Source organism: Oncorhynchus gorbuscha, linkage group LG24 (genome assembly GCF_021184085.1).
Source record: "Oncorhynchus gorbuscha isolate QuinsamMale2020 ecotype Even-year linkage group LG24, OgorEven_v1.0, whole genome shotgun sequence".
NCBI lineage: Eukaryota > Metazoa > Chordata > Actinopteri > Salmoniformes > Salmonidae > Oncorhynchus > Oncorhynchus gorbuscha.
The window spans coordinates 6,099,857-6,124,725 of record NC_060196.1 but is presented as its reverse complement, the minus strand read 5'-3'; the positions used below and the strand labels follow the sequence as shown (position 1 = coordinate 6,124,725).

Sequence of the window (24,869 nt, the reverse complement as noted above, 5' to 3'; positions counted from 1 at the left end):
GCTTTGCTCTCTTCCTGCCAGAATGATTCTGAGTTAAGTGCAAGTTGTCTGTCTCACCCCCTGCTGATTGCAATAGGTTGCCTCAGTGGGAAAATGTAACACTGTAACACTAATTTTTATATTACATAGAATATTAGTTTCCTAAGGCCCCAGAATGGATACTTCAAAGTCAGTCTACAAGATGACATGTTGCACCTCATCATTGTATTATTTTGAATGGGAGGGAAGGAAAGAATAGGAGCTGCCATGTGTTCGCACTTCTCTTTGTATGTTTGACTTTGAGAATTGCAAAAGAGGTTATTGGTTCAATTCTAATTTGTTTTGCTTTGAGTGCTCCTAGAGATTTGAGGAATCTAGTGCCCAAAATGCCTGTTTTAGCATGTGCAGCACCCCCCCCCCCCCCTAAACAAGGGATTATAAAGTTGAACCCAGCCCTGGCTCTGGAGCAGGGTTGCCTTAACACAGGACTGCCACAGAGCGCATCAAGGCCACTGGGAGTGGCTGCCTAACATTAGATGGCCAGAAAGTGGTGATGTTGGCCGGAAGGGTGCCATAAATGATCGAGTTCCCCCCTGTGGTGCCTGAACACTAACCAGCAGTGGATATATGCAAAAAGGGCTCTTTAAGAACAGTGTCTACTTTTTTCAGGGATTTTCCACCATAACCTCTGCTGTACTCAGGAGAGGAGACCCCAGGTATTCATAACCATTTTTTTGTGTGAATGCCACCTGCAAAAAAAGGAAACAGCCCATTTTCATGACCCTGTCTTTCAAAGATAATTTGTAAAAATCCAAATAACTTCACAGATCTTCATTGTAAAGGGTTTAAACACTGTTTCCCATGCTTGTTCAATGAACCATAGACAATTAATGAACATGCACCTGTGGAACGGACGTTAAGACACTAACAGCTTACAGACGGTAGGCAATTAAGGTCACAGTTATGAAAAGGACACTAAAGATAACTTTCTACTGATCCCTGCTCATCTGCGTGAACGTGCCTTAAGCATGCTGCGAGGCATGAGGTCTGCAGATGTGGCCAGTGCAATAAATTGCAATGTCCGTACTGTGAGATGCCTAAAACTGCTACAGGCAGACAGCTGATCGTCCTCGCAGTGGCAGGCCACATGTAACAACACCTGCACAGGATCGGTACATCCGAACATCACACCTGCGGGACAGGTACAGGATGGCAACGTCAACTGCCCGAGTTACACCAGGAACGCACAATCCCTCTATCGGTGCTCAGACTGTCCGCAATAGACTGAGAGAGGCTGGACTGAGTGCTTGTAGGCCTTGTTGTAAGGCAGGTCCTCACCAGACATCACTGGCAACAATGTTGCCTATGGGCACAAACCCACCTTCGTTGGACCAGACAGGACTGGCAAAAAGTGCTCCTCACTGACGAGTCGCGGTTTTGTCTCACCAGGGGTGATGGTCAGATTCTCGTTTATCGTCGAAGGAATGAGTGTTACACCGAGGCCTGTACTCTGGAGCGGGATCAATTTGGAGGTGGGGGGTCTGTTATTGTCTGGGGTGGTGTGTCACAGCATCAATGGACTGAGCTTGTTGTCATTGCAGGCAATCTTCTCAACACTGTGCGTTACAGGGAAGACATCCTCCTCCCTCATGTGGTACCCTTCCTGCAGGCTCATCCTGACATGACCCTCCAGCATGACAATGCCACCAGCCATACTGCTCGTTCTGTGTGTGATTTCCTGCGAGACAGGAATGTCAGTGTTCTGCCATGGCCAGCGAAGAGCCCGGATCTCAATCCCATTAAGCCCGTCTGGGACCTGTTGGATCGGAGGGTGAGGGCTCGGGCCATTCCCCCCAGAAATGTCCGGGAACTTACAGGTGCCTTGGTGGAAGAGTAGGGTAACATCTCACAGCAAGAACTGGTAAATCTGGTGCCGTCCATGAGGAGGAGATGCACTGTAGTACTTAATGCAGCTGGTGGCCACACCAGATACTGACTGTTACTTTTGATTTTGACCCCCCCTTTGTTCAGGGAGACATTATTCAATTTCTGTTAGTCACATGTCTGTGGAACTTGTTCAACTTATGTCTCGGTTGTTGAATCTTGTTGTGTTCATACAAATATTTACACATGTTAAGTTTGCTGAAAATAAACGCAGTTGACAAGAGGACAAGAGTAAGAGGACATTTCTTTTTTTGCTGAGTTTATATGAACCTACAACCTTGTGCTCCAGGGGGACCAGCCTTTCTACAGGGTTTGATGCCCATTCACACTTCAAACTGTTCTCTGCATTCATTTGATATGAAGAAATGCTGAAATGGGGAAAAGAGGAGAGGGTTTGATAGACTCATCTTTGTATCTGTGCCATTATAGTGTCTGTGACAGCATGGGCAGCGCCCTTGAGGCTATCTCCATTTTAAAGTATTACATTTTCTTATTCTGCATTGGCTGATTGCTCCCAACGAATAAGAAACCCTACCCAGTTGGCTACTTTAAAATGGTGGACACCCTCAATGTCCATGTTGAAGCAGATCATATCTGTAACCCAGAGGTAATCCCTGTTGCTGCCTTAGCCAATCAGAGGGATAGTAGGGGAAGTGAAGGGAACAAATGACAATAGCCGTGGGGCAGAGACACTTCTATAGTGAGTACTGTGTGTCAAAGTAGTTTAGGATGAGCTCAGATAGTGACACTAGATTCCAGGAAATACTAGGGTTTCCTCTGAGTCTCATGAAGAAACATCATCTGGCTAATTAGAAAAGTGATTCCTCTGTTTCTCACCACTGCACTGAATACGGACCGCTCTCGCCTGCATTGGGACTCCCGCTCCAGAAGCCACACACACACAAACACAAAGCACAGTTCTGCAACGTAGTAAAAGTTATTACATTGCAGAGCTCTGATAGTTAAGTTTTTTAAAGGTTGCAACCGTTTTGACTATTATTGAATGTGTATGTTTTTACATGTATGGTGAATGACAGTGATATGGTTTTAATCTATTGGTTGACTTGGTGCCATACTGACTGGTTTATGTTTACCCACAATTGAATATCTGATACGATTTATGAATATGTCTATTTGCTGAGAGAGGTGTTGCTTTTCCATACTTAATATAATTTCTGAAATGAGAAATTTTGCAGTGTGCATTTTCTTTCCGTGTGTCTGATAACGGGTCAGGTTAAACTAAGGTTATTTGAATAGGGAATTTGTATTTGTATTTATTATGGATCCCCATTAGCTGCTGCCAAGGCAGCATGAGAACACGCCTGGGGTTGAGAATGAGAACACACCTGGGGTTATTTCATTTTAGTTAGACCCCAGACCACTATCAACCAGACTTCTCCATGGTTAGGAAAATGGGTGTAACATATCCAAATGTAACACTACCCAGGAAAGGGCTGAAAATATCCCGTACTAAGATATATAGCCTTAGAAATAAGGTTAATGAAATCAATAACATCAGATAACATTCATATTAACCATTTCTTAGATAATCAATTTTATGATACAACAGTAGCAATGCAAGGATATAACATCTATAGAAGAGACAGGAATGCTTATGGGGGAGGTGTTGCTATATATATTCAGAGCCATATCCCAGTAATGCTTAGAGAAGATCTTATGCCAAGTGTTATTGAAGTGTTGTGGTTGCAGGTTCACCTGGCACATCTAAAGCCTTTTATTTTGGGGTGTTGCTATAGGCCACCAAGTGCTAACAGCCAGTATCTAAATAATATGTGTGAAATGCTTGATAGTGTACAGTATGTGATGTAAACAGGTCTACTTTCTCAAGGACCTGAATATTGACTGGTTTCATCAAGCTGTCTGCTCAAGACAGCTTGATGGGGCGGCAGCGTAGCCTAGTGGTTAGAGCGTTGGACTAGTAACCGGAAGGTTGCGAGTTCAAACCCCTGAGCTGACAAGGTACAAATCTGTCGTTCTGCCCCTGAACAGGCAGTTAACCCACTGTTCCCAGGCTGTCATTGAAAATAAGAATGTGACTTGCCTGGTTAAATAAAGGTTAAAAAAAAAAATGTTTTAAAAAGAGGAAGTTTCTCATTTTAACCAGTGCCTGTAATCTGGTTCAGGTTATTAATCAACCTACCAGGGTGTTTACAAACACTACAGGAACAAGATCATCCACATGTATTGATCACATTTGTACTAACACTGTAGAACTTTGTTGTAAAGCTGTATCCATACCCATTGGATGCTGTGATCACAATATAGTAGCTGTATCCAGGAAAGCCAAAGTTCCAAAAGCTGGGCTTAAAATAGTGTACACAGATTTTTCTGTGTCTCTTATGCGGATGATGTTCAAAATATTTGCTGGTCTGTTGTGATTAATAAAGAGCATCCAGACGCTGCACTTGATGCATTTATGAAATTGCTTCTTCCAATTATTGATAAACATGCACCTGTTAAGAAACTGACTGTTAGAACTTGTTAAGGCTCCATAGGAATTAAACAACGTTATGGTTGAAAGAGATGGGGCTAAAGGAGTGGCTAATAATTCTGGCTGCACATCTGACTGGCTGACTTACTGAAAAAGGAGAAATGATGTGACTCAACTCAACAAAAGAAGAAGAAACTGTATTATGAATCCAAAATTAATGATATAAAGAATGATGGAAAAAAAACTTTGGAATACTTTAAATGAAATTATGGGCAGAAATTATTATGTTGCCAATTATTTGAATGATTACTTTATTGGCAAAGTGGGCAAACGTAAGCAGGAAATGCCGACAAAGAATCGTGAGCCATTGTATTAATGCATACAAATAAATAAAAATAAATAAAAGCATTGCAAGTTAGAATTTTGTAAAGTTAGTGTGGGAGAGGTGGAAATATTATTGTTATCGATCAATAATGACAAACCTTCTGGCATTGACAACTTAGACAGGAAGCTACTGAGGATGGTAGCTGACTCTACTGAGGATGGTAGCTGACTCTATAGCCACTCCTATCTGTCATATCTTTAATCTGAGCCTAGAGCGGCCTTTACTGTTCTAACAGCTAGCTGCAAGCTCTTAGCAAACTGTTGGAAAATATTGTGTTACACCAAATGCCAAATACAATGCTATTTCTCTGTAAACAAATTAACAACAGACTTTCAGCATGCTTATAGAGAAGGGCATTCAACATGTACTCATGTTAGGTTGAAAGAAAGTGATCACAAGAAGATTGTGGGAGCTGTACTGTTAGATTTCAGTACAGCCTTTGATATTATTGACCATAACCTGTATTTTGAAAACGTACATTACCAGTCAAAAGTTTGGACACACCTACTCATTCAAGGGTTTTTCTTGATTTTTACTATTTTCTAACTTCTAGATTTTTATTTTATTTGTATTATTATTATTTTTTAAATCCTTTATTTAACTAGGCAAGTCAGTTAAGAACAAATTCTTATTTTCAATGACGGCCTAGGAACAGTGGGTTAACTGCCTGTTCAGGGGCAGAATGACAGATTTGTACCTTGTCAGCTCGGGGATTTGAACTTGCAACCTAATAATGAAGACATCAAAACTATGAAATAACACATATGGAATCATTTTGTAACCACCACAAAATATTTTTATTTGTTTAACTTCTCTAGGGTAGGGGGCAGCATTCGGAATTTTGGGTGAAAAGCATGCCCAAAATAAATGGCCTGCTACTCGGGCCCAGAAGATATGATATGCATATAACTGGTAGATTTGGATAGAAAACACTCTAAAGTTTCCAAAACTGTTAAGACCGTGTCGGTGAGTATAACATAACTGATTTGGCAGGGGAAAACCTGAGACAAATCCATTCAGGAAGTATTTTTGGGGTGGATTTAGTAGTTTTCTATTCAATGCCATTACAGTATCCATTGATTTAGGATTCAATTTGTAGTTCCTATGCCTTCCACTAGATGTCAACAGTCTTTAGAAATTGTTTCAGTATTCTTATATATTGTATTCTTTATATATTGTATTCTTATAAATGAGGGAGTAAGACCAGTCTGAATGAGTGGACCCTGACGTGTCACAGAGCTTTTTCATGTGCAATCCCGAGAGAGTGCATTTCTTGTTTACCTTTTATATTGACAACGTTATTGTCCGGTTTAAATATTATAGATCATTTAGGCTAAAAACAACCTGATGATTGAATATAAACATCGTTTGACATGTTTCTATGAACTGTATGGATACAATTTGGATTTTTTTGTCTGCCTGTTTTGACGGCGTTTGAGCCTGTGGATTATTGAAGAAAACGCGTGAACAAAACTGAGGTTTTTGGATATAAAGAGACTTTATAGAACAAAAGGAACATTTGTTGAGTAAATTAATGTCTTCTGAGTTCAACCATATGAAGATCATCAAAGGTAACGGATTAATTTTATCTCTATTTCTGAGTTTTGTAACACTTCTGCTTGGCTGGTTACTGTTTGTAATAATTTGTCAACTGGGCTATGTTCTCAAATAATCATAAGGTATGCTTTCGCCATAAAGCATTAAAAAAAATCTGACACCATGGTTGGATTCACAATAAGTTAATCTTTAAACCTATGTAAAATATGTTTTATAATGAGTATTTCTGTATTTGAATTTTGCGCTCTGCAATATCACTGTATGTTGGCCAGATGGTACGCTTAGCGTCCCACATACCCTAGAGAGGTTTTAACACCTTTTTGGTTACTATATGATTACATTTGTGTTATTTCATAGTTTGATGTCTTCACTAATGTTCCACAATGAAGAAAATAAAGAAAAACCCTGGAATGAGTAGGTGTGTCCAAACTTGGTACTGTATGTGTTATGGCTTTTCAACCTCTGCCATATCGTGGATTCAGAGCTATCTAATATAACTCAGAGGGTTTTATTTACTGGAAACATCTCTAATGTCAAACATGTAAAGTGTGGTGTACTGCAGGACAGCTCTCTAGGCCCTCTACTCTTTCTATTTTTACCAATGACCTGCTACTGGCATTAAACAAAGCATATGTGTCCATGTATGCTGATGATTCAACCCTATGCACATCAGCAACCACAGCTAATGAAGTCACTGCAACCCTTTTCAAAGAGTTGCAGTCTGTTTTGGAAAGGGTGGCCAGTAATAAACTAGTCCTGAACATCTCTAAAACTAAGGGCATTATATTTGGTACAAATCATTCCCTACATTTTAGACCTCAGCTGAATCTGGAAATGAATGGTGTGGCTGTTGAACAAGTTGACACTAAATTACTTGGATGTTACCTTAGATTGTAAACTGTCATGGTCAAAACATATAGATTCAATGGTTGCAAAGATGGGGAGAGGTCTGTCCGTAATAAAGAGATGCTCTGCTTTTTTGACAACACATTTCACAAAGCAAGTCCTGCAGGCTCTAGTTTAGTCTTATCTTGATTATTTTCCAGTCATATGGTCAAGTGCTGCAAAGAAATTCCTAGTTAAGCTGCAGCTGGCTCAGAACAGAGCAGCACGTCTTTCTCTTCATTGTAATCAGAGGGCTAATATTAACACTATGCATGCCAGTCTCTCTTGGTTAAGAGTTAAGGAAATACTTACTGCTTCACTTCTTGTTTTTATAATAAACATTAATGTGTTGTAAATTCCAATTTGCATAGTCAACTTACACACAGCACTGACACACACACTTACCCCACCAGACATGCCACCAGGGGTCTTTTCACAGTCCCCAGGTCCAGAACAAATTCAAGGAAACGTACAGTATTATACACAGCCATGAGTGCATGGAACTCCCTTCCATCTTGTATAGAGCAAGTGAACAGAAAACCTGGTTTAAAAAAACAAATAAAGCAACACCTCATGGCACAACACCTCTCCCCCATGTAACCTACTCGTTGTGTGTATGTACTAACATGTATGTACACACACACACACACACACTGCATGTTAATGTATGTAAATTGTCAAGTATTTTGTCTGTATTTTGTCTTTTTCGTTATGTGCCGGACCCCAGTAAGACTAGATGTCACCATTGGCGTTAGCTAATGGGGATCCTAATAAATCAAATCAAATAATGTCCCCTATTAATCTCTATGGTTTGTCCCCACAACTTCCTGAATGCAAGGCCTTCCCCTTCCTCATAAAAGATTATGGATATACAGGGTGCTTCCCGAGTGGCGCAGTGGTCTAAGGCACTGCATCGCTAGCTGTGCTACTAGAGATTCTGGGTTCGAGTCCAGGCTCTGTCCCAGCCGGCCGCGACCAGGAGACCCATGGGGCGGCACACAATTGGCCCAGCGTCGTCCGGGTTAGGAGAAGGTTTGGCCGGGAGAGATGTCCTTGTCCCATCGTGCACTAGCGACTCCTGTGGTGGGCTAGGTGCAGAGCACGCTGACACGGGTCACCAGGTGTACAGTGTTTCGTCCGACACTGGCTGGCTTCCGGATTAAGTGGGCATTGCATCAAGAAGCGTTTCGGAACATGCACGGCTCTCGGCCTTCGCCTCTGACAGTAACTACCAATTGGGGAGAAAAAGGGGTAAACATTTTTTTAAAGAGTATGGATAAGATAGTTGTCTGTCCACCCTAACAATGGGAGTCTTCGTCCACAAAGCTGGGGTGTCTAGCTCCCGGTGGGGTGTCTAGCTCCCGGTGGAGTGTCTAGCTCCCGGTGGAGAGTCTAGCTCCCGGTGGGGTGTCTAGCTCCCGGTGGGGTGTCTAGCTCCCGGTGGGGTGTCTAGCTCCCGGTGGGGTGTCTAGCTCCCGGTGGGGTGTCTAGCTCCCGGTGGGGTGTCTAGCTCCCGGTGGGGTCTAGCTCCCGGTGGGGTGTCTAGCTCCCGGTGGGGTGTCTAGCTCCCGGTGGGGTGTCTAGCTCCCGGTGGGGTGTCTAGCTCCCGCCTATCCTTTCTTTGGATTGGTAGATACATCTCATTATGTTGACATCAACCACCTGTATTCAATGGAGATAGATGCTATGCTACTAGCCTCATGCCATGAATGTGCATAGTCATCTCGAGACAACACCGATATAAGGTAGCCGGGATGTCACATGTCTTACTTATATCAGTACACTTGCAACCACCTAAGCATTACAAAAACGTATTTTAAAACAAACATAGCAAATAAGCCATTCATTGTTTTATTGACAAAATGTGACATTTTCTCATTGACCTCCATACAAAAACTCCTTGGTGTGCTAAACAACAACAAAAAATGCCACCTGCTGGAGGGAGTCAGATTTTCCGGTAGTTGGATCTCCCTCTTCCTCTTTGTCATAATGCACCTGAACCATAGAGATAGATGGAGGACTAGTGCACACAAGCCTGTTTTAGCATGGGAAATGCCATTGAGGACTTTCACAATTTTGAAGTAGTCAACTGGGCGGGACTTCAAATGTGTATCAAAAGACTTGAAAAAAGACGTAAATTATCCAAAGTAATGTTTTCACCTATTTTTTTAATTCTCTACACCTGATGTAGTTCTTGATATATATAAAAACAATATTAAACATAACAGGAACAAAATTAGAATCATTTCATAAATTGTTCACTGTATTTGTGAGTTGTGTGAACACAAATAATAACATTTGTTCTGAAAGACATCATAATACCTATACAAAAGAAAACTAAAATTGTAGCTTGATTCTTAGGCACAGTAAGGCTCAGTCATGATATTGCCCAGCAGAAACCCTCCATTTTCAACTTATTTATACATATGTCCTTGTTTCCAATGAGCAAGATAATGCTAGTGATCGTAGTGTATGCCCCTCAAACTACTGCTCTTTCTACTGCTAAAATATCGCTTCTGTAAAAATGTCAATGGGACACACAGACAGTTTGGGGATTTAAAATGCCATCAAGTCCCTGGAATGGACTTTGTGATTTGGTCGTATCTTTTCTGAAGAAAAATGGGATACAGTAGTCGGTGAAGTCTACAATGCTTAAAGAGGCCCAAGCACCAAAGTAGTAGTACAGGGATGTGATTGCCAGATATCTAGCCATTGTAGTTGGCAGTAAATGCAAAAGGTCTACAAAAGACCGAGATACTTATTGCTAAAGTACACATGCCAAGCTAGCTAGACAAGATAGACTACATGCACTCCACAATGACCATCTGGATTACAGTAACAGTCGCTTTCCGGATTGTTTCTGAGACTGTCTTCCCTAAGGTGCCATTAGCTAAGTAGTGACTCCATTCAGTCAAGTACCATTTAGAAATATTACCCTTCAAATGGCAATACTCTGACTGAGCTACATTGGCCTACATACAATAGCATTTATGAGCTGACAAATAAGGCTAAAACCAAACACATTGCAGGTGCCCTGGCCCACTTAGTGCAATATTATCCAAACATATGCAGTTACATGTTAATGTTTTATTAATAAATCTATACTAGTGGTGACAATGGTTGGCTTGCCCTCATGCTGCTCTTTGACCACGGTTCTCTATAGGAATAGGGGATGTCTTCTCTAGATGCCTCCTCACAAGTGTTGAATAGCTCACAATTCTATTTTGGCGTATGTGTGCCGTGCTTGTGTAAAATGTCGATATTCGATATACAGTCAAACGTTGGCCTCTTGCTTTTCTTTGGACAGGGGCAGTGGGTCTCTGATTGTCTAACTAACATATTATGATGCACCATTACAGAGCAGTTCCAATCCCATTTCTTGCCATAGTATTTCCATTTCAAAATATTATGAACCACCAAGTAAGTAGTTGCAGAGGAGGCTGGCGGGAGGAGCTATAGGAGGATGGGCTCATTGTAATGGCTGGAATGGAAGAAATGGAATGATATCAAACACATGTTTGACTCTGTTACATTCATTCCAATCCAGCCATTAAAATGAGCATGTCCTCCTACAGATCCTCCAACCAGCCTCCTCTGTAGTGCATCACAAAAGCAATGGACATCATATCAAAAACAAAGGCTTAGTGTTATCCTGAACAAATGAGCCTGCTCCAAACACATATATTCCCTTTTACAGTTTCCTCTGTTGTTTTCAAGAGACAACCCAATCACTTTGGTCAGCACTTACACATTAACAACACAGTTATCAAGTTCCCTGTTAAGTCATATATTACACAATGGCTTTTTGAGGTTCATTCAATCCCTTTTTAAAACAATCATTCCTACTTTTACACAGTGGCTTCGGACCAATGAAAACGGATGGACCAGCACCAAACAGTAAAACTTTGTGTGCCCTACCAACCCACTCCCTACATGATGTGGTGTGTGTGTTATCTGATAGTGTTAGACATACTCAATGGTGTGCCTGAAGCATGGCTGTGACCACTGGTGTGAAAACATGCCTCTGTAATTGGTCATCATTCCATACTACCTTTTTTTTGTCAACAAATTTAAAAAAACAGAATAAATAAATGCAATTTTAAAAAAGACAAGTGAGATTCCCTGTGCTGCTTTCGGGAAAAATAAATGGTGTATTTAAAAGCTGCTGGGAAACGATTGTTCTTTCAGTTGATTGATCTTTCACCAGTTTACCAGTCATTAAAACAAAACGCAGCTTCATTAAAGTTGGACTCAGTGAAATGACGTTTCCACGAGCAGCACCGCAGATATTGTGACGAGTGAGATGCAAGACTTCGTTCTCACACAGTCACACACTGTATCTGCGCATGTGCACGGGTTTGCTTCACGCTGTTCACACAACCGTAGCGGGACAAAATAAAGCGGAGAGGTTTCGCCAAGCGCTTCAACGCCCTTAGTTGTTGTGGAAATTGACCCACTATGTTTACTTTCTGCATCGACGTCATATCGCTGAGTCTACCTTTAAATGGAAAAGACCCACATTGACTCAATATATACAAAATGACGCACGTCTCTTTCCCCCTGTCTCTCTCTCACCCACACATATACTCTGTCATTCTAGATGTAGACATCACCGCAGACATCTCCACCAGCATCCATCCATGTACAGTTGTTTAAATATGCAAAATCACAAAGCATAGGAAATCAATTCAGTGTATCTTACAATCATGTGTGAGATCTGCTCCCATCCGGACAACATTCAAATATAACCAGCAGACAACCACAGCATCTTTTAAAGACAGGCACGTACATCTTATTTTCATTCGTTTTCAAATAAAAAGGGCATAAACATGTTTTTTTTTTATACCACAAAAACAAAACTAAAATACATCAAACTTGCATAGCTCTTAAGTGTACAAAAGGAAAAAGGAAAAGTGACTTTGGGGAGAGGAGCGGGGAGAGGAGCAGGGAGAGGAGCAGGGAGAGGAGCAGGGAGTGGGACAAGCGGCTTACATGTATGTTGATGCAGTAGCATTAAAATATGATACATATTGAGGAGTGACTGAGAGTCTATCGGTGTATGTACATATATGGGGGACATGAGAAACCCTTGTGAGGCTTTGCCCCATCCACAGAGACAGATAGTGTTCTGCGATGAGACAGCGAGGCCCCTGGGAAGGGCCCTTGTCTTTAGGGTAAGGAAGGAGGGGTTAGAGGGGTGTTAATTACAGTGAGACCCCCAGGGTCAGAGAGTAATCCAGGGAGAGGTGAGGGTGGCTTGGTACGACGGAGGGGGCAAGAGGAGCCTCTTCTCAGTGCGAGTCCTGGGAATTCCTCACGTTGTTGATCTCCAGCTCCAGCTGCTTGATGCGTACGTCCCTCTGGTTGAGCATCTCCCGCAGACGCCGGATCTCCTCCTGCTGCTTGTGGAACTTCAGACGCAGCTGCACACCCAACACACACACACACACACACACACACACACACACACACACACACACACACACACACACACACACACACACACACACACACACACACACACACACACACACACACACACACACACACACACACACACACACACACACACACACACACACACACACATGTTGGTGAGTGCAAGACTAGGGCCAGCATATTTTCTGACCCTATATAGTCACCTACAAAACTCCTACCCTACCCATGATGGGATAGGATACAGTCAGTTCAGCCTCCATAACCTAAACCTTCCCCAGCCCACGGTAGAATGGTATACAGCCAAGCTGGGTAACTCACATCGAAACCGCCCCATACCTCGTTCTCTGTTTTGGGAGGCGAGCAGAGCGTGGGGTCCTGTCCGTTGCTGACAGACGTCTTACTCCTGCACTCCTTGTTGCCAAGCTGGTCCTGGATGTACGCCAGCTGCAGTTGGCCTGGTCTGCTCTGGGACCTCCGAGTGCCCAGGGAGTTGCCCAGCCCCTTACTGCCCAGGCCGGAGCTCAGCTCCGGGTAGGAGTCCGGTACTCGACTCCCAGGCTTCAGAGACTGGAGCACCGGGCCTAGTGGAGGTGGAAGGTGAGAGAGCAAACATGATGTTAATGTAATGATTACCTTCTTACTGTCTCACATATGGTTGGTTGATGATAACACAACACTATCATTGTCAAGATTTCTTTGAAGGTCAACACATATATATATATTATTTTACATCAGAACATTTGAATTACGAACACAATTTATAACCAAATCAAGGTTCAAAGACATGATAGTGGACGATGGAATATAAACTCTACAGGGTCTTCTTTGCACAGGACATTGCAGGGTAGTATATATTGTATGAATGGTGCATAATTGGCAACTTCCTGGCCATTCACATGACAAATGAGAATATAACATCTCGTAGAGGAGCAAATAGCATGCAGCTGAGGCTTTTAGGCAGACATGGGTTCAAACACTATTTGAAATACTTCAACTGGGCTAAATTTAGTTTGCCAGGGGCAATGGAACCAATAGAATAGTATCAAAACTGCAAACCCCGCCCATCTGGTACTCCAGGCAGGCTAAAGCAAAATGCTCCATATTTTTGAAAGATTTAAAATAATATTTGAACCCAGGTCTGCATCTACTGTAGGTAAACAGATTTCATGGTCAGCTAAAGGGACATCTTGATCCTCCTTTGACCTTTTCACTGTAGGGGGCAGCAAATGGAATCCATGTTATCTCAAACAGAGAACTAATAATCAGCATTAGGCCCTATTAGGACATTGGATTGAGAGACAGCAATGTGACCTTGCTGTAAATGAAAGAGCCTGCATGTCTGATGGCTGACCCCTTACACTGATAATACGTATTCTGATCATATTGAAATACACAATACACTTTTTGATACATAATGTATAAATATCCCTTGAATATACGTATATTACTGATAATGTACAAATCCCTTTTGAATACAGTTCTTCGTTTCCTCAGTATAGCCAGCTACTTGTGCTTTTCTATTGCAGTTTCCCCATTGCATAATTCACGTTATTAAACTATGGAGAAACAGCATACGATAACCCTGCCTATCCCCACGACCACCCTCTCTCTGTGGTGGTGACCTCTGACCTTTGTCAATGCCGCTAAGCCACTCCTCGGCCGACATGGCGGCCGCGCTCGACGCCGTCATGGGGTAGATGTCATCCTGGTACGACTCCGACTACAGGGGATACAAATACACACAGTTGATGCCGAGTTTGTCATGTTTTCACCACATTGTAATAAAGCATTTGGATCAGTAGATTGTGACTACATTGTGTTCTAGTGCTCAGTAGATTGTGACTACATTGTGTTCTAGTGCTCAGTAGATTGTGACTACATTGTGTTCTAGTGCTCAGTAGATTGTGACTACATTGTGCTCTAGTGCTCAGTAGATTGTGACTACATTGTGCTCTAGTGCTCAGTAGATTGTCACTACATTGTGTTCTAGTGCTCAGTAGATTGTGACTACATTGTGCTCTAGTGCTCAGTAGATTGTCACTACATTGTGTTCTAGTGCTCAGTAGATTGTGACTACATTGTGTTCAGTAGATTACATTGTGCTCTCAGTAGATTGTGACTACATTGTGTTCTAGTGCTCAGTAGATTGTGACTACATTGTGTTCTAGTGCTCAGTAGATTGTGACTACATTGTAGATTGTGACTAGTGCTAGTGCTCAGTAGATTGTCTACTACATTGTGCTAGTGCTCAGTAGATTGTGACTACATTGTGCTCTAGTGCTCAGTAGATTGTGACTACATTGTGCTCTAGTGCTCAGTAGATTGTGACTACATTGTGCTCTAGTGCTCAGTAGATTGTCACTACATTGTGCTCTAGTGCTCAGTAGACTTGTGAGTGTCTAGTGCTCAGTAGATTGTGATTTGTGCTCTAGTGCTCAGTAGATTGTGACTACATTGTGTTCTAGTGCTCAGTAGATTGTGACTACATTGTGTTCTAGTGCTCAGTAGATTGTGACTACATTGTGCTCTAGTGCTCAGTAGATTGTGACTACATTGTGCTCTAGTGCTCAGTAGATTGTCACTACATTGTGTTCTAGTGCTCAGTAGATTGTCACTACATTGTGTGCTCAGTCTAGTGCTCAGTAGATTGTCACTACATTGTGCTCTAGTGCTCAGTAGATTGTCACTACATTGTGCTCTAGTGCTCAGTAGATTGTGACTACATTGTGTTCTAGTGCTCAGTAGATTGTCACTACATTGTGTTCTAGTGCTCAGTAGATTGTGACTACATTGTGTTCTAGTGCTCAGTAGATTGTGACTACATTGTGTGCTAGTGCTAGTGCTCAGTAGATTGTGACTACATTGTGCTCTAGTGCTCAGTAGATTGTGACTACATTGTGTTCTAGTGCTCAGTAGATTGTCACTACATTGTGTTCTAGTGCTCAGTAGATTGTGACTACATTGCTCAGTGATTGTGACTACATTGTGCTCAGTAGTGCTCAGTAGATTGTCACTACATTGTGTTCTAGTGCTCAGTAGATTGTCACTACATTGTGCTCTAGTGCTCAGTAGATTGTCACTACATTGTGTTCTAGTGCTCAGTAGATTGTGACTACATTGTGCTCAGTAGTGCTCAGTAGATTGTCACTACATTGTGCTCTAGTGCTCAGTAGATTGTGACTACATTGTGCTCTAGTGCTGTTCTAGCTAGAGATTGTCACTACATTGTGTTCTAGTGCTCAGTAGATTGTCACTACATTGTGCTCTAGTGCTCAGTAGATTGTGACTACATTGTGTTCTAGTGCTCAGTAGATTGTGACTACATTGTGCTCTAGTGCTCAGTAGATTGTGACTACATTGTGTTCTAGTGCTCAGTAGATTGTGACTACATTGTGCTCTAGTGCTCAGTAGATTGTGACTACATTGTGTGCTCAGTAGATTGTGACTACATTGTGCTCTAGTGCTCAGTAGATTGTGTGTTCTACTACATTTGTGTTCTAGTGCTCAGTAGTGCTCAGTAGATGTCACTACATTGTGCTCTAGTGCTCAGTAGATTGTGACTACATTGTGCTCAGTAGTGCTCAGTAGATTGTGATTGTCTACATTGTGTTCTAGTGCTCAGTAGATTGTAGACTACATTGTGTTCTAGTGCTCAGTAGATTGTCACTACATTGTGTTCTAGTGCTCAGTAGATTGTGACTACATTGTGCTCTAGTGCTCAGTAGATTGTCACTACATTGTGTTCTAGTGCTCAGTAGATTGTGACTACATTGTGCTCTAGTGCTCAGTAGATTGTCACTACATTGTGTTCTAGTGCTGCTCATTGTGTTCTAGTGCTCAGTAGATTGTGACTACATTGTGTTCTAGTGCTCAGTAGATTGTGACTACATTGTGCTCTAGTGCTCAGTAGATTGTGACTACATTGTGCTCTAGTGCTCAGTAGATTGTGACTACATTGTGCTCTAGTGCTCAGTAGATTGTGACTACATTGTGCTCTAGTGCTCAGTAGATTGTGACTACATTGTGCTCTAGTGCTCAGTAGATTGTGACTACATTGTGCTCTAGTGCTCAGTAGATTGTGACTACATTGTGCTCTAGTGCTCAGTAGATTGTCACTAGATTGTCATTGTGTTCTAGTGCTCAGTAGATTGTTGTGCTCTAGTGCTACATTGTGCTCTAGTGCTCAGTAGATTGTGACTACATTGTGCTCTAGTGCTCAGTAGATTGTCACTACATTGTGCTCTAGTGCTCAGTAGATTGTCACTACATTGTGTTCTAGTGCTCAGTAGATTGTCACTACATTGTGTTCTAGTGCTCAGTAGATTGTGACTACATTGTGTTCTAGTGCTCAGTAGATTGTGACTACATTGTGACTACATTGTGTGCTCTAGTGCTCAGTAGATTGTGACTACATTGTGCTAGTGCTCAGTAGATTGTGCTACATTGTGTTCTAGTGCTCAGTAGATTGTGACTACATTGTGCTCTGTGCTCAGTAGATTGTGACTACATTGTGTTCTAGTGCTCAGTAGATTGTGACTACATTGTGCTCTAGTGCTCAGTAGTAGATTGTGACTACATTGTGTTCTAGTGCTCAGTAGATTGTGACTACATTGTGCTCTAGTGCTCAGTAGATTGTCACTACATTGTGCTCTAGTGCTCAGTAGATGTGACTACATTGTGCTCTAGTGCTTGATTGTCACTACATTGTGTTCTAGTGCTCAGTAGATTGTGACTATTGTGCTCTAGTGCTCAGTAGATTGTGACTACATTGTGATTGTCTCTAGTGCTCAGTAGATTGTGACTACATTGTGCTCTAGTGCTCAGTAGATTGTGACTACATTGTGCTCTAGTGCTCATTGTGCTCTCTAGTGCTCAGTAGATTGTGACTACATTGTGTGCTCTAGTGCTCAGTAGATTGTGACTACATTGTGCTCTAGTGCTCTCAGTAGATTGTGCTACAGTGCTCAGTAGATTGTGACTACATTGTGCTCTAGTGCTCAGTAGATTGTGACTACATTGTGCTCTAGTGCTCAGTAGATTGTGACTACATTGTGCTCTAGTGCTCAGTAGATTGTGACTACATTGTGTTCTAGTGCTCAGTAGATTGTGACTACATTGTGCTCTAGTGCTCAGTAGATTGTGACTACATTGTGCTCTAGTGCTCAGTAGATTGTGTAGATTGTGACTACATTGTGTTCTAGTGCTCAGTAGATTGTGACTCAGTGCTCAGTAGATTGTGACTACATTGTGTTCTAGTGCTCAGTGCTCAGTAGATTGTGACTACATTGTGCTCTAGTGCTCAGTAGATTGTGACTACATTGTGCTCTAGTGCTCAGTAGATTGTGACTACATTGTGCTCTAGTGCTCAGTAGATTGTGACTACATTGTGTTCTAGTGCTCAGTAGATTGTGACTACATTGTGTTCTAGTGCTCAGTAGATTGTGACTACATTGTGCTCTAGTGCTCAGTAGATTGTGACTACATTGTGCTCTAGTGCTCAGTAGATTGTGACTACATTGTGCTCTAGTGCTCAGTAGATTGTGACTACATTGTGCTCTAGTGCTCAGTAGATTGTGACTACATTGTGCTCTAGTGCTCAGTAGATTGTGACTACATTGTGCTCTAGTGCTCAGTAGATTGTGACTACATTGTGCTCTAGTGCTCAGTAGATTGTGACTACATTGTGCTCTAGTGCTCAGTAGATTGTGACTACATTGTGTTCTAGTGCTCAGTAGATTGTGACTACATTGTGCTCTAGTGCTCAGTAGATTGTGACTACATTGTGTTCTAGTGCTCAGTAGATTGTGACTACATTGTGCTCTAGTGCTCAGTTGTGACTACATTGTGTTCTAGTGCTCAGTAGATTGTGACTACATTGTGTTCTAGTGCTCAGTAGATTGTGACTACATTGTGTTCTAGTGCTCAGTAGATTGTGACTACATTGTGTGTGCTCTAGTAGATTGTGACTACATTGTGTTCTAGTGCTCAGTAGATTGTGACTACATTGTGTTCTAGTGCTCAGTAGATTGTGACTACATTGTGCTCTAGTGCTCAGTAGATTGTGACTACATTGTGTTCTAGTGCTCAGTAGATTGTGACTACATTGTGCTCTAGTGCTCAGTAGATTGTGACTACATTGTGTTCTAGTGCTCAGTAGATTGTGACTACATTGTGCTCTAGTGCTCAGTAGATTGTGACTACATTGTGCTCTAGTGCTCAGTAGATTGTGACTACATTGTGCTCTAGTGCTCAGTAGATTGTGACTACATTGTGTTCTAGTGCTCAGTAGATTGTGACTACATTGTCTAGTGCTCAGTAGATTGTGACATTGTGTTCTAGTGCTCAGTAGATTGTGACTACATTGTGTCTAGTGCTCAGTAGATTGTGACTACATTGTGTTCTAGTGCTCAGTAGATTGTGACTACATTGTGCTCTAGTGCTCAGTAGATTGTGACTACATTGTGCTCTAGTGCTCAGTAGATTGTGACTACATTGTGTTCTAGTGCTCAGTAGATTGTCACTACATTGTGACTACATTGTGTTCAGTAGATTGTGACTAGTGCTCAGTAGATTGTGACTACATTGTGCTCTAGTGCTCAGTAGATTGTGACTACATTGTGTTCTAGTGCTCAGTAGATTGTGACTACATTGTGCTCTAGTGCTCAGTAGATTGTGACTACATTGTGTTCTAGTGCTCAGTAGATTGTGACTACATTGTGCTCTAGTGCTCAGTAGATTGTGACTACATTGTGACTACATTGTGTTCTAGTGCTCAGTAGATTGTGACTACATTGTGCTCTAGTGCTCAGTAGATTGTGACTATATTGTGCTCTAGTGCTCAGTAGATTGTGACTACATTGTGCTCTAGTGCTCAGTAGATTGTGACTACATTGTGCTCTATGCTGTGATTGTGACTACATTGTGTGCTCAGTAGATTGTGACTACATTGTGTTCTAGTGCTCAGTAGATTGTGTACATTGTGTTCTAGTGCTCAGTAGATTGTGACTACATTGTGTTCTAGTGCTCAGTAGATTGTGACTACATTGTGTTCTAGTGCTCAGTAGATTGTGACTACATTGTGTTCTAGTGCTCAGTAGATTGTGACTACATTGTGTTCTAGTGCTCAGTAGATTGTGACTACATTGTGCTCTAGTGCTCAGTAGATTGTGACTACATTGTGCTCTAGTGCTCAGTAGATTGTGACTACATTGTGCTCTAGTGCTCATTGTGACTACATTGTGTTCTAGTAGATTGTGACTACATTGTGCTCTAGTGCTCAGTAGATTGTGACTACATTGTGCTCTAGTGCTCAGTAGATTGTGACTACATTGTGCTCTAGTGCTCAGTAGATTGTGTGCTCAGTAGATTGTCACTACATTGTGCTCTAGTGCATTGTGACTACATTGTGTTCTAGTGCTCAGTAGATTGTGACTACATTGTGTTCTAGTGCTCAGTAGATTGTGACTACATTGTGTTCTAGTGCTCAGTAGATTGTGACTTGTGCTCTAGTGCAGTAGATTGTGACTACATTGTGTTCTAGTGCTCAGTAGATTGTGACTACATTGTGTTCTAGTGCTCAGTAGATTGTGACTACATTGTGCTCTAGTGCTCAGTAGATTGTGACTACATTGTGTTCTAGTGCTCAGTAGATTGTGACTACATTGTGCTCTCAGTAGATTGTGACTACATTGTGTTCTAGTGCTCAGTGATTGTGACTACATTGTGCTCTAGTGCTCAGTAGATTGTGACTACATTGTGCTCTAGTGCTCAGTAGATTGTGACTACATTGTGCTCTAGTGCTCAGTAGATTGTGACTACATTGTGTTCTAGTGCTCAGTAGATTGTGACTACTCTAGTGCTCAGTTTGTGACTACATTGTGCTCTAGTGCTCAGTAGATTGTGACTACATTGTGTTCTAGTGCTCAGTAGATTGTGACTACATTGTGTTCTAGTGCTCAGTAGATTGTGACTCTAGTGCTCAGTAGATTGTGACTACATTGTGTTCTAGATTGTGCTCAGTAGACTACTACATTGTGCTCTAGTGCTCAGTAGATTGTGACTACATTGTGTTCTAGTGCTCAGTAGATTGTGACTACATTGTGCTCTAGTGCTCAGTAGATTGTGTGCTCTAGTGCTCAGTAGATTGTGACTACATTGTGCTCTAGTGCTCAGTAGATTGTGACTACATTGTGTTCTAGTGCTCAGTAGATTGTGACTACATTGTGCTCTAGTGCTCAGTAGATTGTGACTCATTGTGCTCTAGTGCTCAGTGATTGTGACTACATTGTGTTCTAGTGCTCAGTAGATTGTGACTACATTGTGTTCTAGTGCTCAGTAGATTGTGACTACATTGTGTTCTAGTGCTCAGTAGATTTGTGCTCTAGTGCTCTAGATTGTGACTACATTGTGTTCTAGTGCTCAGTAGATTGTGACTACATTGTGCTCTAGTGCTCAGTAGATTGTGACTACATTGTGCTCTAGTGCTCAGTAGATTGTGACTACATTGTGCTCTAGTGCTCAGTAGATTGTGACTTGTGCTCTAGTGCTCAGTTGTGACTACATTGTGTTCTAGTGCTCAGTAGATTGTGACTACATTGTGCTCTAGTGCTCAGTAGATTGTGACTACATTGTGCTCTAGTGCTCAGTAGATTGTGACTACATTGTGTTCTAGTGCTCAGTAGATTGTGACTCAGTAGATTGTGATTTGTGTTCTAGTGCTCAGTAGATTGTGACTACATTGTGCTCTAGTGCTCAGTAGATTGTGACTACATTGTGTTCTAGTGCTCAGTAGAGATTGTGCTCTTGCTCAGTAGATTGTGACTACATTGTGCTCTAGTGCTCAGTAGATTGTGACTACATTGTGCTCTAGTGCTCAGTAGATTGTGACTACATTGTGCTCTAGTGCTCAGTAGATTGTGACTACATTGTGCTCTAGTGCTCAGTAGATTGTGACTACATTGTGCTCTAGTGCTCAGTAGATTGTGACTACATTGTGCTCTAGTGCTCAGTAGATTGTGACTACATTGTGATTCTAGTGCTCAGTAGATTGTGACTACATTGTGTTCTAGTGCTCAGTAGATTGTGTGCTCTACTCAGTAGATTGTGACTATTGTGTTCTAGTGCTCAGTAGATTGTGACTACATTGTGCTCTAGTGCTCAGTAGATTGTGACTACATGCTGTGCTACATTGTGCTCTAGTGCTCAGTAGATTGTGACTACATTGTGCTCTAGTGCTCAGTAGATTGTGACTACATTGTGCTTAGTGCTCAGTAGATTGTGACTACATTGTGTTCTAGTGCTCAGTAGATTGTGTGCTACATTGTGCTCTAGTGCTCAGTAGATTGTGACTACATTGTGCTCTAGTGCTCAGTAGATTGTGACTACATTGTGCTCTAGTGCTCAGTAGATTGTGATTGTGCTCTAGTGCTCAGTAGATTGTGACTCACATTGTGTTCTAGTGCTGCTCAGTGCTCAGAGATTGTGACTACATTGTGCTCTAGTGCTCAGTAGATTGTGACTACATTGTGCTCTAGTGCTCAGTAGATTGTGACTACATTGTGCTCTAGTGCTCAGTAGATTGTGACTACATTGTGTTCTAGTGCTCAGTAGATTGTGACTACATTGTGCTCTAGTGCTCAGTAGATTGTGACTACATTGTGTGCTCTAGTGCTCAGTGCTAGATTGTGACTACATTGTGTTCTAGTGCTCAGTAGATTGTGACTACATTGTGTTCTAGTGCTCAGTAGATTGTGACTACATTGTGTTCTAGTGCTCAGTAGTGTTCTAGTGCTCAGTAGATTGTGACTACATTGTGTTCTAGTGCTCAGTAGATTGTGACTACATTGTGTTCTAGTGCTCAGTAGATTGTGACTACATTGTGTTAGTGCTCAGTAGATTGTGACTACATTGTGTTCTAGTGCTCAGTAGATTGTGACTACATTGTGTTCTAGTGCTCAGTAGATTGACTACATTGTGTTCTAGTGCTCAGTAGATTGTGACTACATTGTGCTCTAGTGCTCAGTAGATTGTGACTACATTGTGCTCTAGTGCTCAGTAGATTGTGACTACATTGTGTTCTAGTGCTCAGAGATTGTGACTACATTGTGTTCTAGTGCTCAGTAGATTGTGACTACATTGTGTTCTAGTGCTCAGTAGATTGTGACTACATTGTGCTCTAGTGCTCAGTAGATTGTGACTACATTGTGCTCTAGTGCTCAGTAGATTGTGACTACATTGTGTTCTAGTGCTCAGTAGATTGTGACTACATTGTGTAGTGCTCAGTAGATTGTGACTAGTGCTCAGTAGATTGTGACTACATTGTGTTCTAGTGCTCAGTAGATTGTGACTACATTGTGTTCTAGTGCTCAGTAGATTGTGACTACATTGTGTTCTAGTGCTCAGTAGATTGTGACTACATTGTGCTCTAGTGCTCAGTAGATTGTGACTACATTGTGTTCTAGTGCTCAGTAGATTGTGACTACATTGTGTTCTAGTGCTCAGTAGATTGTGACTACATTGTGTTCTAGTGCTCAGTAGATTGTGACTACATTGTGCAGTAGATTGTGACTACATTGTGTTCTAGTGCTCAGTAGATTGTGACTACATTGTGTTCTAGTGCTCAGTAGATTGTGACTACATTGTGCTCTAGTGCTCAGTAGATTGTGACTATATTGTGCTCTAGTGCTCAGTAGATTGTGACTACATTGTGTTCTAGTGCTCAGTAGATTGTGACTACATTGTGTTCTAGTGCTCAGTAGATTGTGACTACATTGTGTTCTAGTGCTCAGTAGATTGTGACTACATTGTGTTCTAGTGCTCAGTAGATTGTCACTTTGTGTTCTAGTGCTCAGTAGATTGTGACTACATTGTGCTCTAGTGCTCAGTAGATTGTGACTACATTGTGTTCTAGTGCTCAGTAGATTGTGACTACATTGTGTTCTAGTGCTCAGTAGATTGTGACTACATTGTGTTCTAGTGCTCAGTAGATTGTGACTACATTGTGTTCTAGTGCTCAGTAGATTGTGACTACATTGTGTTCTAGTGCTCAGTAGATCAGTGTGACTACATTGTGTTCTAGTGCTCAGTAGATTGTGACTACATTGTGTTCTAGTGCTCAGTAGATTGACTACATTGTGTTCTAGTGCTCAGTAGATTGTTGTGACTACATTGTGTTCTAGTGCTCAGTAGATTGTGACTACATTGTGTTCTAGTGCTCAGTAGATTGTGACTACATTGTGTTCTAGTGCTCAGTAGATTGTGACTACATTGTGTTCTAGTGCTCAGTAGATTGTGACTACATTGTGTTCTCTTGTGACTACAGTGCTCAGTAGATTGTGACTACATTGTGTTCTAGTGCTCAGTAGATTGTGACTACATTGTGCTCTAGTGCTCAGTAGATTGTGACTACATTGTGTTCTAGTGCTCAGTAGATTGTGACTACATTGTGTTCTAGTGCTCAGTAGATTGTGACTACATTGTGTTCTAGTGCTCAGTAGATTGTGACTACATTGTGTTCTAGTGCTCAGTAGATTGTGACTACATTGTGTTCTAGTGCTCAGTAGATTGTGACTACATTGTGCTCTAGTGCTCAGTAGATTGTGTGTTCTAGTGCTACATTTGTGTCTAGTGCTCAGTAGATTGTGACTACATTGTGTTCTAGTGCTCAGTAGATGTGACTACATTGTGTTCTAGTGCTCAGTAGATTGTGTCTACATTGTGTTCTAGTGCTCAGTAGATTGTGACTACATTGTGTTCTAGTGCTCAGTAGATTGTGACTACATTGTGTTCTAGTGCTCAGTAGATTGTGACTACATTGTGTTCTAGTGCTCAGTAGATTGTGACTACATTGTGTTCTAGTGCTCAGTAGATTGTGACTACATTGTGTTCTAGTGCTCAGTAGATTGTGACTACATTGTGTTCTAGTGCTCAGTAGATTGTGACTATTGTGTTCTAGTGCTCAGTAGATTGTGACTACATTGTGTTCTAGTGCTCAGTAGATTGTGACTACATTGTGTTCTAGTGCTCAGTAGATTGTGACTACATTGTGTTCTAGTGCTCAGTAGATTGTGACTACATTGTGTTCTAGTGCTCAGTAGATTGTGACTACATTGTGTTCTAGTGCTCAGTAGATTGTGACTACATTGTGTTCTAGTGCTCAGTAGATTGTGACTACATTGTGTTCTAGTGCTCAGTAGATTGTGACTACATTGTGTTCTAGTGCTCAGTAGA

The 24,869-nt window shown here is 41.7% G+C and overlaps 1 protein-coding gene across 1 annotated transcript in view; it reads right to left on the bottom strand.

Annotated features, from left to right (window-relative positions):
- Window positions 1-9,037: 9,037 nt before the first annotated feature.
- The window catches only part of coro2aa (coronin 2Aa), a 62,872-nt gene continuing 47,040 nt past the window's right edge, over window positions 9,038-24,869 (bottom strand). Inside the window, 3 exon segments of the mRNA XM_046326499.1 lie at window positions 9,038-12,625; window positions 12,978-13,222; window positions 14,271-14,361. Coding sequence (XP_046182455.1) covers window positions 12,494-12,625; window positions 12,978-13,222; window positions 14,271-14,361 — 468 coding nt within the window. The 3' untranslated portion in view covers window positions 9,038-12,493.